Here is a 13,004-nt window from a genome sequence, read left to right on the forward strand (position 1 = left end):
CTGAATGGAGGGAGAAAGCAGCCCTGGCAGTATCCAGGGGAAGAATTTTCCAGGAAGGGGTATAAGCAAAAGTGAGGCTCTGAGCAGGGCATGAGCATGGCTTGTCTGATGGTGTGTGTCTGGGTGGAGTAAGCACTGCAGGGCAAGAGGCAAGGTGGTGCAGGCAGCCAGTGTTGATGGCAGGCAGCCTTGGTCTAGAAACTGAACTGAGAAATAACAAAAAATGAATTTGAATGACAGCAAAGAGTAGAAATGTGAACTTAAAAAAGTAGCAAAAGAATAAAAATAGAATAAGTTTTATGAGAAGAAGTTCTAAACACACAAGTTTGGGGAATGGCAATGGCCGAATGACCTCACCAATTAATTCCAGCACTTCCAGATGCTTTCTGCCCAGATCCCATCTCCACCGACCACACACAAACTTATTTTCCCATAGAAATTAAATCCTTCCCAACCCTGGTAAGAAATCTGTGTTTAAGGCAGCTGCCTCTCTTCCCAGATCCAGTGAAACTGCATTTTCCTAGTCTCAGAGGCCCTTCCTTCCTACCAGTGTTAGGGAAGAGGAGGCTGGTTAAAGTGAACAGACCTCGGTGTTTGAAACTCAGGGCAAGACAGAAATGTTCTCGGCAAGCGACAACAGACTTTTCCCATCCCAAACCCAAGCCCCCGAAGGTTTGCTAGAGATCACTTTGACAATGATAATCCACTTTTCATAATATCTTACAGAATAATCAATAAACCAATGTGACTGGGGAACACAGAGCCCCTTAAATTTCAAATTTTCATATCCTCCCCAACTCTCCTCAGCCAAGCCACTGAATTCCTATGACCTTTAGGTTCCTTATCTTTAAAAGCATATTGCCTAGTATTTCATGAAGAACTCTTTAATTACGTAAACACTACTAAACAAAAATAAATGAACCTAGTGAAGTTGTATACCTAGCATACAGTTGCAGCCCCGATAGGATTGCAACTGTAGTTTCTGCATCATTGCTGCAAAGTGACACTTTTTTTCCCTTTGACTTTAGTTATTTCAAAAACTTTCGATACTGCTCCTATGCTCCCCATGTCCGAATATGCATGCCCTTGACTGACGGCATTTCTTCATTTGAGGACCTCTTGGCTAACGATATCCTCAGAATATTTGTCTGGGTTATAGCTTTCATTACCTGCTTTGGAAATCTTTTTGTCATTGGCATGAGATCTTTCATTAAAGCTGAAAATACAACTCACGCTATGTCCATCAAAATCCTTTGTTGTAAGTATGTTTCCAATATAAATAGATTTAGGATATCATCTGTGAGCTGTGCGCTCTCTCTCTCTCTCTCTATGTGTGTGTGTATTTATTGGCTTTCAACAAATGGCAGTTAAAAATATCCTGGGCATATTTTTTTTCCTAAGTATAAAAGTTCTAGCTCTTTGTGGCTCTGTTTTAGGTTGTATGACCTTACAGTGGTCTGCTCTCAGGAGTACGTCTTGGGAATGGGGTAACAGGAAACCAATGAGTCAAGTGATAGATTATAAAGTTTTGTGGGTGATAAAATTAAGCTTAACTTCAATTACAATGACATCTATGTTCATTATGCACAGAAAATGATTCCCTTTATTAACTATAAAGATAATACATGTTAACTGTTTAACAACTAGCCCTTCCAATTTCCAGCAAATTCCTGTTTCTATTTTTTTAAACTATAAAATAAAAACATAGTGTAGTACTTTAGAAATATTACAGATTTTTTTTGAGACGGAGTTTTGCTCTTGTTGCCCAGGCTGGAGTGGAATGGCACAATCTCGTCTCACCGCAGCCTCCACCACCTGGGTTCAAGTGATTCTCCTACCTCAGCCTCCCAAGTAGCTGGGATTACAAGCATGTGCCACCAGGCCAGGCTAATTTGTATGTTTAGTAGAGATGGGGTTTCTCCATGTTGATTAGGCTGATCTCGAACTCCTGACCTCAGGTGATCCACTCACCTCAGCCTCCCAAAGTGCTGGGATTACAGGCATGAGCCACTGTACCCAGCTAGAAATATTACGGGTTTTTAAGTCCATTCACTTCTTGATACTCTGGTAGACGTTTATACTAGTTCATTTAATATAAGGCGAAAGGAACCAGATCTAATAAAAAAAATAAAATGCTGGAAATAGACTTAATCAGACAACTAAAACAGAGACACTGGAAACTGACAACATATGCTGTTTGGATTCTTCCACAGGTGCTGACTGCCTGATGGGTGTTTACTTGTTCTTTGTTGGCTTTTTCGATATAAAATACCGAGGGCAGTATCAGAAGTATGCCTTGCTGTGGATGGAGAGCATGCAGTGCCGCCTCATGGGGTTCCTGGCCATGCTGTCCACTGAAGTCTCTGTCCTGCTGCTGACCTACTTGACTTTGGAGAAGTTCCTGGTCATTGTCTTCCCCTTCAGTAACATTCGGCCTGGAAAACGGCAGACCTCAGTCATCCTCATTTGCATCTGGATGGCCGGATTTTTAATAGCTGTAATTCCATTTTGGAATGAGGATTATTTTGGAAACTTTTATGGGAAAAATGGAGTATGTTTCCCACTTTATTATGACCAAACAGAAGATATTGGAAGCAAAGGGTATTCCCTTGGAATTTTCCTAGGTAAATTATATTTTTTCATTTCCTGTAAAAACATGATTTTGCTAGAAATACTTTAAATTTCAGCAAAGGTGGATTTGTCTATTTCAGAAAGTGAGGTCATATAGTCAAGACTGTGTCCTTTTTTTAAAAAAAGTTTTTACTATTATATTTATTGAAGTTTTTATTAAACTTTTTATTAGACAAGATTTAGCATGGGCCACAAAGACATACTACCAGGATCTCTGGATGATTTTTTTCATTAGCCATAAGATCCTTTGATTTCATGTTTACATGAATGACTATGAGCTGGAAGAATTCCAGGTTAGTGCCTCATCCTGTAACCCTACCAAATTATTTAAACTCATTTTTTTTTTTTACAATCTAGTTATGAGTTAAACAAATAATCATAAAATTCAGGAAATTGACAAGTGAGAGATATCTGAATGGAAATACCAGGAAGGTTTATTGCTTTTATTAAATACAGCTCTTAAGTCAGCAATGTTAGGATGCTTAATAAAGCTCTTTCCTTTCCAGTTTTCTCAATTCCTCCTAATATTTGGGAAAGAAGACCCTGTTCTCTTACAAATGAATGAAAAGTTTAGCCTTTTAAAGTTAAAAAGACTTTTTTTCTATTTTCTAATATGTATCCCTTAATTTTAATGGCTTAAAATTAAGGCCATTCCCATGTCCCATGTCCTCTCTTGGGGCCAATACTCTTTTGACTCTCCCTTCTAATCTTTTCTTCTCACCCAAGGAGTCAACAAGCTCTCCTGTCCTTTCTTTTCCATCAAAATTTGCTTCTGTTGCTGCTCCTTCCAGTCTCTACCCTCTGCTGTTGCCTTATTTGGAAATCTTACTACCTCAACCCTGAATTATTACCTTAGCCCTTACTGGTCTTTTAACCTGTGTGGCCTTCCCCTTCCTCCAGTTTATCTGTTCACTACCATTGTTATAGTCTCTGACTATCAAAAGGTCTGTGTACACTTCTACTCAGAGACCTTCAATGGCTCCCTAGTACTATCAAGGTCAAGTTTAAATAAGTCACTTAAAACTCATCATGAAAAGACCCTAACTCATTGTGTCCACTTCTTCTCTACCTACTCCTTCTCTTCCTCCTCTAAAAAACAAAACGCTTCGTTTGCACCACTTTAGTACTACCCCTCACACACTACCCTATTTGTTAGTTATTTTATCATAGCTATATCATTCCCAGGATCCAGAGTATTGTAGGCTATTCTTTGTATTTCCTTGACATTCATCTCCTCATTGCTCCTAGCATAGGTGCACTTAACAGAGACTCCCTGAAATACACACACACACACACACACACACACACACACACCCATGACATGCATTGTCTCGATAAGCATTTATTCAGCACTTACTATAGGCTGTGCACTATATAGTATATTAGGTGCTGGAGATACAACAAATCCAGCCTTAAAAACCTTACAGACCAGAGAGGAGGAAACAGGCAAGTCAACATGTCCTCATATCACACACAGGCTGATAAATGCCATGACAGAAGAGTACAGCATGTTCTAGGAGCCCCAGATCTGAGGACCAGGGAAGGCTTCCCAAAAGAAATGAATTCAAACCGAGGCCCAAAGGATGAGGACGCATCAGCCAAGTGAAGGCAGAGGAGCGTGGGGTGGGGTCTGTGTTCCAGGAAGACATAGTGGATTCCTAGGCCCAAAGCCAGGGAACAGAGTGAGATGAAGGGCTGAAGAAACTTGGTGTGAATCACACTATGCAGGCATGGAGCTCAATCCAAAAGGGTTAAGTATTTGGGATATATTCCAGATAGATAAAGACATAGTCTCACACACACACATATACACACACACACAATCATCATCAATTTGCATATGAGAGGAGGAGTCCCAGAACTCTAAAGTACAATTTTTTTCGGTTTGAAGAATATAAGAATACACAATTTTTAATTTTCTATTTGAAAATAGTTTTCATTTTAGAAAATGTACAAAGATAGTAGAATTTTCCACATATGCTCCATCTGGTTTTCCCCATTGTTAACATCTTTCTTATGTTAATATCGTGCATTTAGAGCGTACACTTTTTTTTTTTTTTTTTTTTTTTTGAGACAGAGTCTTACTCTGTCTCCCAGGCTGGAGCACAGTGGCACTATCTTGGCTCACTGCAACCTCCACCTCCCAGGTTCAAGTGATTCTCCTGCCTCAGTCTCTCGAGTAGCTGGGATTACAGGTGCCCACCACCATGCCCAGCTAATTTTTGTATTTTTAGTATATACCTGGTTTCACCATCTTGGCCAGGCTGATCTCGAACTCTTGATCACAAGCAATCTGCCCACCTCGGTTTCCAAAAGTACTGGGATTACAGGTGTGAGCCACCATGCCCAGCCTAGAACATAAACTTTTGATCCTTTTTGTAAGTCTGTTATCAGAATTTGGACCATGGGAGCATCTTCCAACAGAGTGATTTTATTTCACACTTAACTAAATTTCTTGGAAAGAGGCCTAAGACAAACCAGTTTTATAAAATTTTACCGTATGGCTTTATACTGCAATTTCATGGAATAAGAAATGTTTTGGATAAAAATAACAGATAACTTTAAAGTATTTTTTCCCTAGACTTCACCAATCTTACATACAGTCTAGGTTCAGATTAATATTTTTTAACAACTTTAAAAATATATGCAACTCGTATGTTCACTGTGAGAAATGAGATGATCACTCAAGATTTTAGTGACAGCAAGAATAAAGCAAGCCAAGTGACTAAGAAATCAGCATGAAAGGGAATAGTGACCTTAAGTGGGGATCTTGTGAATATATTTGGGGCCAAAAGAGTCATTCACAAAGTTGAATTTTGAACTTTTTTCTTACTTTTTTTTTTTCACTAAATTAGTTTAAAAGGTTCTGAACCTTAAGTTTAAATTGCTATAAGAAACGTGAAGAAAAATAAACAAAAATGCACTTTTGTTCTATGTATTATTCTTAAAACCAAAAAAGTTAGGAATAATGTTTCTCAGACAATTATATTCATGATAAATTCCAAGGTTATTTTATTCATGTTTATAGGATAAGAAAATGGGGTTGTATTTATTTTTTGAGATGTGAGTATGATTGCAGTAATCCCTTAAGGTATGAATTTTCAGAGAGCTAAAACCAAAAATAGCTTCTTTTCATGCTTCAAAAGAGTTAGAGTTTACTTTATGATATGCCTAGATCTGAATTTTGGAAGCATAGAATTCTTCATAAGGGCTTATGTATCTGAAATCTCTTTTTCATCTGGTGAACCCAATTGCTTTGTTTTTCTTCCCTTGAACCTGGGTTTTAGCTGAACACCACTGGGCTTATATAAAGGAATGCTTCTTGGAAGTACCCGTGGAAGAGGCACTGTATTTAACGTCTAAGTACAGGTTGAGCATTTTTAATTGAAAATCCAAAATTTGAAATGCTCTAAAATATGAAACTTTTTGAGTCCTGACATGATGCCACAAATGGAAAATTTCACACCTGACGCTTTTGCTTTCTGATGGCTCAATGGATGCAAACTTTGTTTCATGCACAAAATTATTTACAATATTTTACAAAAATACTTTCAGACTATGTGTATAAGGTGAATATGAAACATAAGTGAATTTTGCATTTAGACTTGGGAACCACTTCCAAGATATATCATTACGTATGTACAAATATTCCAAAATCTAAAATTCAAAACATTTCTGGTTTCAAATATTTTGGATAAGGGATACTCAACCTGTACCACAGTAATTTTACTGTTGACTTTTACGCCTGAGAAGGTAAAAGTGTGCTTTTCCCAACAGGTGTGAACTTGCTGGCTTTTCTCATCATTGTGTTTTCCTATATTACTATGTTCTGTTCCATTCAAAAAACCGCCTTGCAGACCGCAGAAGTAAGGAATCACATTGGAAGAGACGTGGCTGTTGCAAATCGTTTCTTTTTTATAGTGTTCTCTGATGCCATCTGCTGGATTCCTGTATTTGTAATTAAAATCCTTTCCCTATTCCGGGTGGAAATACCAGGTCAGTCTCTTCTATCATTCCCAAGTATAATACATCGTGCCTTCTTACATCCTTCTTTTGATAAGGCCGGAATCTAAGACATATAATAAATTATCCATAAAAACCTACAGTTTCAATACAAAGAGTTATTATTTCCCTCCATGTTTTATAATTAGTATTCTAAAATAGCAACAGAGTAGTGGTACAATCCAACCAGGAATAATAAAAAGCAGGAGCTAGAGAGAAACTAAGTCTGAGTATCTTGCTTCTACCTGAGCAAGACATTGGTTCTTAACTAGGAGTATGCATAAAAATTCAATATATATATACCCAGGTTCCACCTGGGACTCTGTTTTGTCTCTAGAGGCTAAGACCTATAGATGGATGTTATGTAAAAGTTGCCCTGTGATTCTGATGCACACACATCTGCCTAGAACATGGTCCTAGTCATGAAATGGCAAGCTGGGCTCTGCGGAGCACAAGATATTTCGAAAGCGTCTCCTCCAAAAGGCCAAGTTCCCTGCACACACCCCTACTTCAACCAGAGAAAATCAACTTTCCTTACCGGAATTTCATCTGAAGCCCTTTCTGGGATCTAGAGATCTGAGCTATTTAGGAGGCACCACCCAGGGCTTTAACCCAACTCTTAGTAAAATAGTTTGGAATTATCTTCAACCTATGGCTTCAGCCAATTACAGATCTACTTGGGAGTCGATCCAGGACAGTAATTGTGTCTCATACATCTTGGCTCCCCAGTGTCAAGCAGGATTCCTGATACTTTGAAAGCCCTTATGAAAGAGTGATGAATGCACAGATGATAAACAGCTGTAACAACCTGTGTCCCTCCTGTGCACAAAGTTGTGAGGTTGTGTCAAATGTCTCGCTGCACAATGCCACACAACATTCACACCATCCTCTTAACCTATCAGTTCTGTCTCCACAAGGCACAGATGTTCCTCAGGCCGTGTAGGATGTGGAAGTGGAAATTAGGAAGGAGATCAGGGCTGAAAACTTGGAAGCCTTTGCTGGGTGGTGAGAGCAGAGGCCATAAGAAGGCTTTGTGGGAGGTCACGTGGGAAGAGCCAATGGCACGTGAAGAACAGAGTTAATTAAATGTTAATGGTCTCAGTTGTTCACTTGATGAACAGCCTCCAATCTATTACTGCTACCTGGACACCTCAATTTTACATCCTAACGTTTCAAATTCAGCAGGACAAAAGTGTCCATTGTCGTCCACTGCTCATGGAATAAAGTCCATGTGCTGGGATGAGCATTATAATATTTCTTACCTTCCACCCCACCCTCCAACACTATGATCCAGGCCCACTGGAATGACTGGGCTTTGTTTTCTGCACTTTTCTGAGAAAACATCAGCTTTTGCTGAAGCTGTTCCTCCAACCTGGATTATACTTGCAACCTCTAAGATTCTAGCCTACTAAACACTCCTTCCCATCCTCCAAGGCTCAACCCAAATGCTCTCTCTTCTATAGTGCGGTGCCATTTCTGACCTCTCCTCACCCTGCTTCCATGCCACCCAGTTGCTTAAACATCCATGATGGTTTGTTTACGCCTCATTTATCAGCATCCTGTGAACTCCCTCATAGCAGCACTATTTCCAAGTGTGTCCATTGTGTCCTTCAAATTATAAGCTTGGGGAGGAGGGATATGTCTTATTCCTCTGCACATTTTCCACAGTGTTTTTCACACAGTGTTTTTGAGAAAATACTTAGTTAACTAAAGAAGCTGAGTGGGTCCACGAGTGATAGAATGAGGGATCAGTCTCATCAACCCCCTTACTGCTGTCTCGATGCCTTTTTTTTTTTTTTTTTTTTTTTTTAAAGATGGTGGGAGTCTCTGTTGCCCAGGCTGGAGTGCAGTGGTGTGATCTCAGCTGACTGCAACCTCTGCCTCCCGTGTTCAAACGATTGTAGTGCCTCAGCCTCCCGAGTAGCTGGGATTACAGACGTGCACCACAACACCTGGTTAATCTTTGTATTTTTATTAGAGACAGGGTTTCACCATGCTGGCCAAGCTGGTCTCAAACTCCTGATCCCAAATGATCTGCCCCCCTTGGCCTCCCAAAGTGCTGGGATTACAAGCATAAGCCATTGTGCCTGACCCTGTCTCCACACCTTTTGATATGCTTTCCCACTTGCAAGGTGATGCAGGTGGTGTGGTGGAAGAAGGATCCAGCAGCAAGTGAGACAAGGGGTCCTGGGTTCCTCCCCTGCCCCTGCCACTGACCGGTTGAGGGGTCTCAGGGAGACCATCTCACCTCACCTCACTGAGACTATCTCTAGATGGTCTCTCAAATTCCTGCCCATTTTTAATCTTCTGTGAGGCTTTTCTCTCTGTATGAGGCTGCTAAGGCTGCTAGAATGAAGAACCTCCTGTTCTGGAGGCTAGAAGTCTGAGATCAAAGTGTCGGCAGGTTTGGTTTCTCCTGAGCCTCTCTCATTGCCTCACGGGAGGCGTCCGCTCTGCTGTGTCCTCACATGGCCTTTCCTCTGTGTGTGCATCCCTGCCACCTTTCCTGTGTCCACATCTCCTCTTATGAAGACACCAGTCCCGTTGGAATAGGGCCCACCCAAATGACCTCATTTTAACTTAGTCACCTCTTTAAAGGCCATATCTCCCAATACAGCCACGTTCTGAGGTATTGCAGGTTAGCGCTTCAACATGTAAATTGAAGTGGGAACCACAATTTGGCCCATAACACTCCCTGATTTAGAACCAGGGGACCTCTGGTGACCAAGGGCATCTGATGGCAGCAGAGCTCCTCATCCTCAGTGAGTCTAAGACACCTTAGAGCATGATAAGCTTAGTAAATATCCCCATGAAGGGAACTAGAACACTGGAACATTGTCCTGTGGAAACATTATTAGGCCACACACAAGTCTTTCTTTACATTTATAGTTCAATAGTCTGAGGTTTGTCTTGAACACCTCAGTGGAACCAGGAAAATGTCATGATCACAGTTGACAAAGCTTCTTATTGTTTACCCAGCTTCCCATGGTGTTGTAAGAAATGCTGCCTTCACTGAACTAAACCCACCCTGTCCTCACCCTCTAAGAAGCCTAGGGTTTACTGGTCACAGCATGTCACCGACAGTACCTGGGGGTCACCTAAAAGACAGGCCAGAGTTAGCCCAACTATCTCAGAACTCAGCTGCTGCTAATATTATAGGAAGTCTCATTCAGAGTGAAACTTACATCTATGGCCATACCACCCTGAACACAACTGATCTCATTCAGAGTAGAATTTATGTATGGAACTTACATGGCCCATTTGCCTTTGCCTAGTTGAAAGAAAGGGCGATCAGGCATTGTTTTTCTATGAGGTGGAGGTGGGATTCATAATCACAATTCCCTTTGCAAGCACAACAGAAAAAGGCCACTTACTTTGTTTTTCTTCAAACACTGACTATTCAGATCATCTAATTTTTTAAATTAGGCACAAATAATATAAAACTTCATTTAATTAAAGACAGGCTAAAACATACTTTTTTCTTTTATATTCCTTTCAGTTAAAAAAATAAGGACAAGGAAGAGAAGATTGGATAGGAAGAGAGGAAGGCAAATATAAAAAAGGAGAGGAAAGAGATCAAAGGAAAAGAGGAAAAATGGTCAGATAAGCAGTCAGAAAAGAAATGGAAAAGGAAGAAGACAGAGAGGAAGAACAGAAAGATATAAGGAACAAGGCAGGGTCAAGAGAAGAACAAAGTAACAGTATCTGAAGGATAAACAATTTATGGGATTGAGAAGGAGGAGAACAGACAAAGGATGATGAGAGAAAGCATCATAGGTCTTACTAGCCACCTGAGTGGGGAGTTCCTTGAAATTGTGAAGATGTGAGAGGAAATAGCATCATGTGATGAGGTTTGAGGATCTCAGGTCTTAGTGCCAAAAAAGCTTATTAGCAGAGCTGACTCTGGCCCAGCCCACTGGATTCAGCGAGCAAGTTATCCCCCACCCCCTTTAACAGAGAGAGCAGGTGAAGTTGAGGAAGCGTAAGTGATTCGCTCACATTCACCTAGCTAAGTGTCTGGCCACAGGATTAGGCTGCGTTTAAAGGGGAAGATGCATTTCATGCTAACCAAGCAAATGATGCTCTCAGGAAAGACACTATCATTCCAAATTTCACCTCACAAAGAACTTCTTGTGGCCTCTTTCCCTGAATATTCTATTAGCATTTGTAAGGCTGCGCACAAGATAATTTCATCAAGTTTAGGGGATGCATTCCTCTTTGCTCTTCAAAGCTTTTCATAGGATAACAGGATAACCAGAACACCAGGGCAGGGCAATGAGCTTTGAGAACTGAATGGAGTTAAGACCAAGGTCAGATCTGGCTTCTGGACCAGAAGTTTCTTGAACCCCCCTCTATTGTCTAAAAATTATTCCTTTATTTTGTGATTTTCCTATAAAAGTAGGCAATAAAATAGGGGGAAAATGCCTTATATAGCAATTTGTAGTTTATAAAATGTTTTCACATATTTCCTCTTAATATCACAATGATCTACACATTATTTACTGAAACTCAGAAAAGTTAAATAATAAGATCTTGAATTCATAGCTTCTGTGCTCTTCCAACAAAGAGATTTTCCATCAGGTGAGAGAAAACTTAAAATGTACTATATATCCCTCCCATAAATAGCATTGACTGCAAAGTGTTATGTGTATCTTATGACTATTTAAAACTTCAACTTTTTTTCACATGTTGCTTCCTTTTCCAGACACAATGACTTCCTGGATAGTGATTTTTTTTCTTCCAGTAAACAGTGCTTTGAATCCAATCCTCTATACTCTCACAACCAGCTTTTTTAAGGACAAGCTGAAAGAGCTGCTGCACAGACATCGGAGGAAATCAATTTTTAAAATAAAAAAAAAAAGTTTATCTACATCCATTGTGTGGATAGATGACTCCTCTTCCCTGAAACTTGGGGTTTTGAACAAAACAACACTTGGAGACAGTATAATGAAACCAGTTTCCTAGCAATCATTTTGGATCACTGGACTTTCAGTGGACTACCTAAAACAGAGTACAGCTTTTGGAAGGTAACATCTGCAATGCTTTTCATCTTTACCAATGGCAAGCCTTTCTGCACAGAGACCACAGCAGAATGGCTCCTGTCACGGCATTCCAATGGCAGCTGTACTATCTACCAACCATGCTGAGGACAGCACCAAAAGTTCCTCTCCTCACCCTACATGCCTGAAATGCACACATGAATTCGTATATAGTGGGCTGAGGTGCAGCTGATCTCTAGCTAATCAACACAACCCACGAACGAATGACCACAGGTTGGCACTACGTGGTCTTTCACATCGGATTGCACTGTCCATGAAATAAAATGTTCACAACATCTTATTCCAGTGTGGCCATAATAACAGAAGTCTAACATCTCTTTCCTTGCTTTTTCAATATCAGATAAAACCATCAGCATCCTGCTGGACTAATAGCAAAGGATTTCCAAAATATTCATCTACCAGAAGTCCTACTCTGTGAAGGCCAGTGGAATAACCACTTTGAAAACAGAACTTCAGACAAGGTTACCATGCCTAACCTATGATTAGAGAGCCATACTGATGAAGCCTAATGCCATTCGCCTTTTGGATTGTATTTAATGCCAAAAGAGATGAATTCTTAAGGTTACCTAGGGCACAAAGCAAAATTGGATAACTTCACTGCCAAAAACTACACTTTTAATATTCTTAAAGCATAATTTCTTTAGAGCAGTATCCCTATGGCTGGCAAGTTCTGCTTTCATTAAATACGCAGCTAGGAAGTGTTAGAGGGGATTCAAGAATTGTGGTTTTATTTGGGACTGTTTGCATATTCACACTGTTTTGTTCTCATAGTTTTTAACAAAAAAGCAACTAAGTTTGAGGCTGCTTTTTGAAAATGAAAAATATTTGTGAAAGCCAAGACATTTTTTATACTGAAAAAAAAAATTATATGTGAAAATGAGAATCAGGTAAATAAAATTATATTTTGCATTTGTCCATATATTATTTTAAGCTTAACAAAGACCATGGATGGGGTTTATTGACCGTTAAGTATGTTTCTCCTGATAATGAATACAGCCAGGAAACAGTGTTTCAGTTCACATGCCACATTCTACATTTTTCTTTCTCTTCCCCTTTTGCCACACCATGAGGCAGTTACTTAATTTCTTCACTGTTCACTTCATTCAACTTCCTTAATGAGATAAAATGTAAGCAGCTAAGTCCACCACAACACCTGATTACCTATTAAATGGATTCCCTTTATCCAGTAGCATCCAGAAGAAAAAGAAATTCAGAGTTTATGGGTCCCAGCCATTTTAGAAACTTACTTGTTATTACTCACTATTGACTAAAACCATAACGTGAGTTCCTTCATTTTGATCAAGTAAGATA

The 13,004-nt window shown here is 39.8% G+C and overlaps 1 protein-coding gene across 1 annotated transcript in view; it reads left to right on the forward strand.

Moving 5' to 3' along the window:
- RXFP2 (relaxin family peptide receptor 2) overlaps window positions 1–12,535 on the forward strand; it is a 101,058-nt gene extending 88,523 nt beyond the window's left edge. Inside the window, exons 16-19 of the mRNA XM_032294343.1 lie at window positions 1,029–1,258; window positions 2,214–2,624; window positions 6,409–6,627; window positions 11,339–12,535. Coding sequence (XP_032150234.1) covers window positions 1,029–1,258; window positions 2,214–2,624; window positions 6,409–6,627; window positions 11,339–11,598 — 1,120 coding nt within the window. The 3' untranslated portion in view covers window positions 11,599–12,535. The remainder of the gene's footprint in view (window positions 1–1,028; window positions 1,259–2,213; window positions 2,625–6,408; window positions 6,628–11,338) is intronic.
- Window positions 12,536–13,004: the final 469 nt, after the last annotated feature.

Source organism: Sapajus apella, unplaced genomic scaffold, assembly GCF_009761245.1.
Source record: "Sapajus apella isolate SASKATOON/1434 unplaced genomic scaffold, GSC_monkey_1.0 scaffold32, whole genome shotgun sequence".
NCBI classification, from domain to species: domain Eukaryota; kingdom Metazoa; phylum Chordata; class Mammalia; order Primates; family Cebidae; genus Sapajus; species Sapajus apella.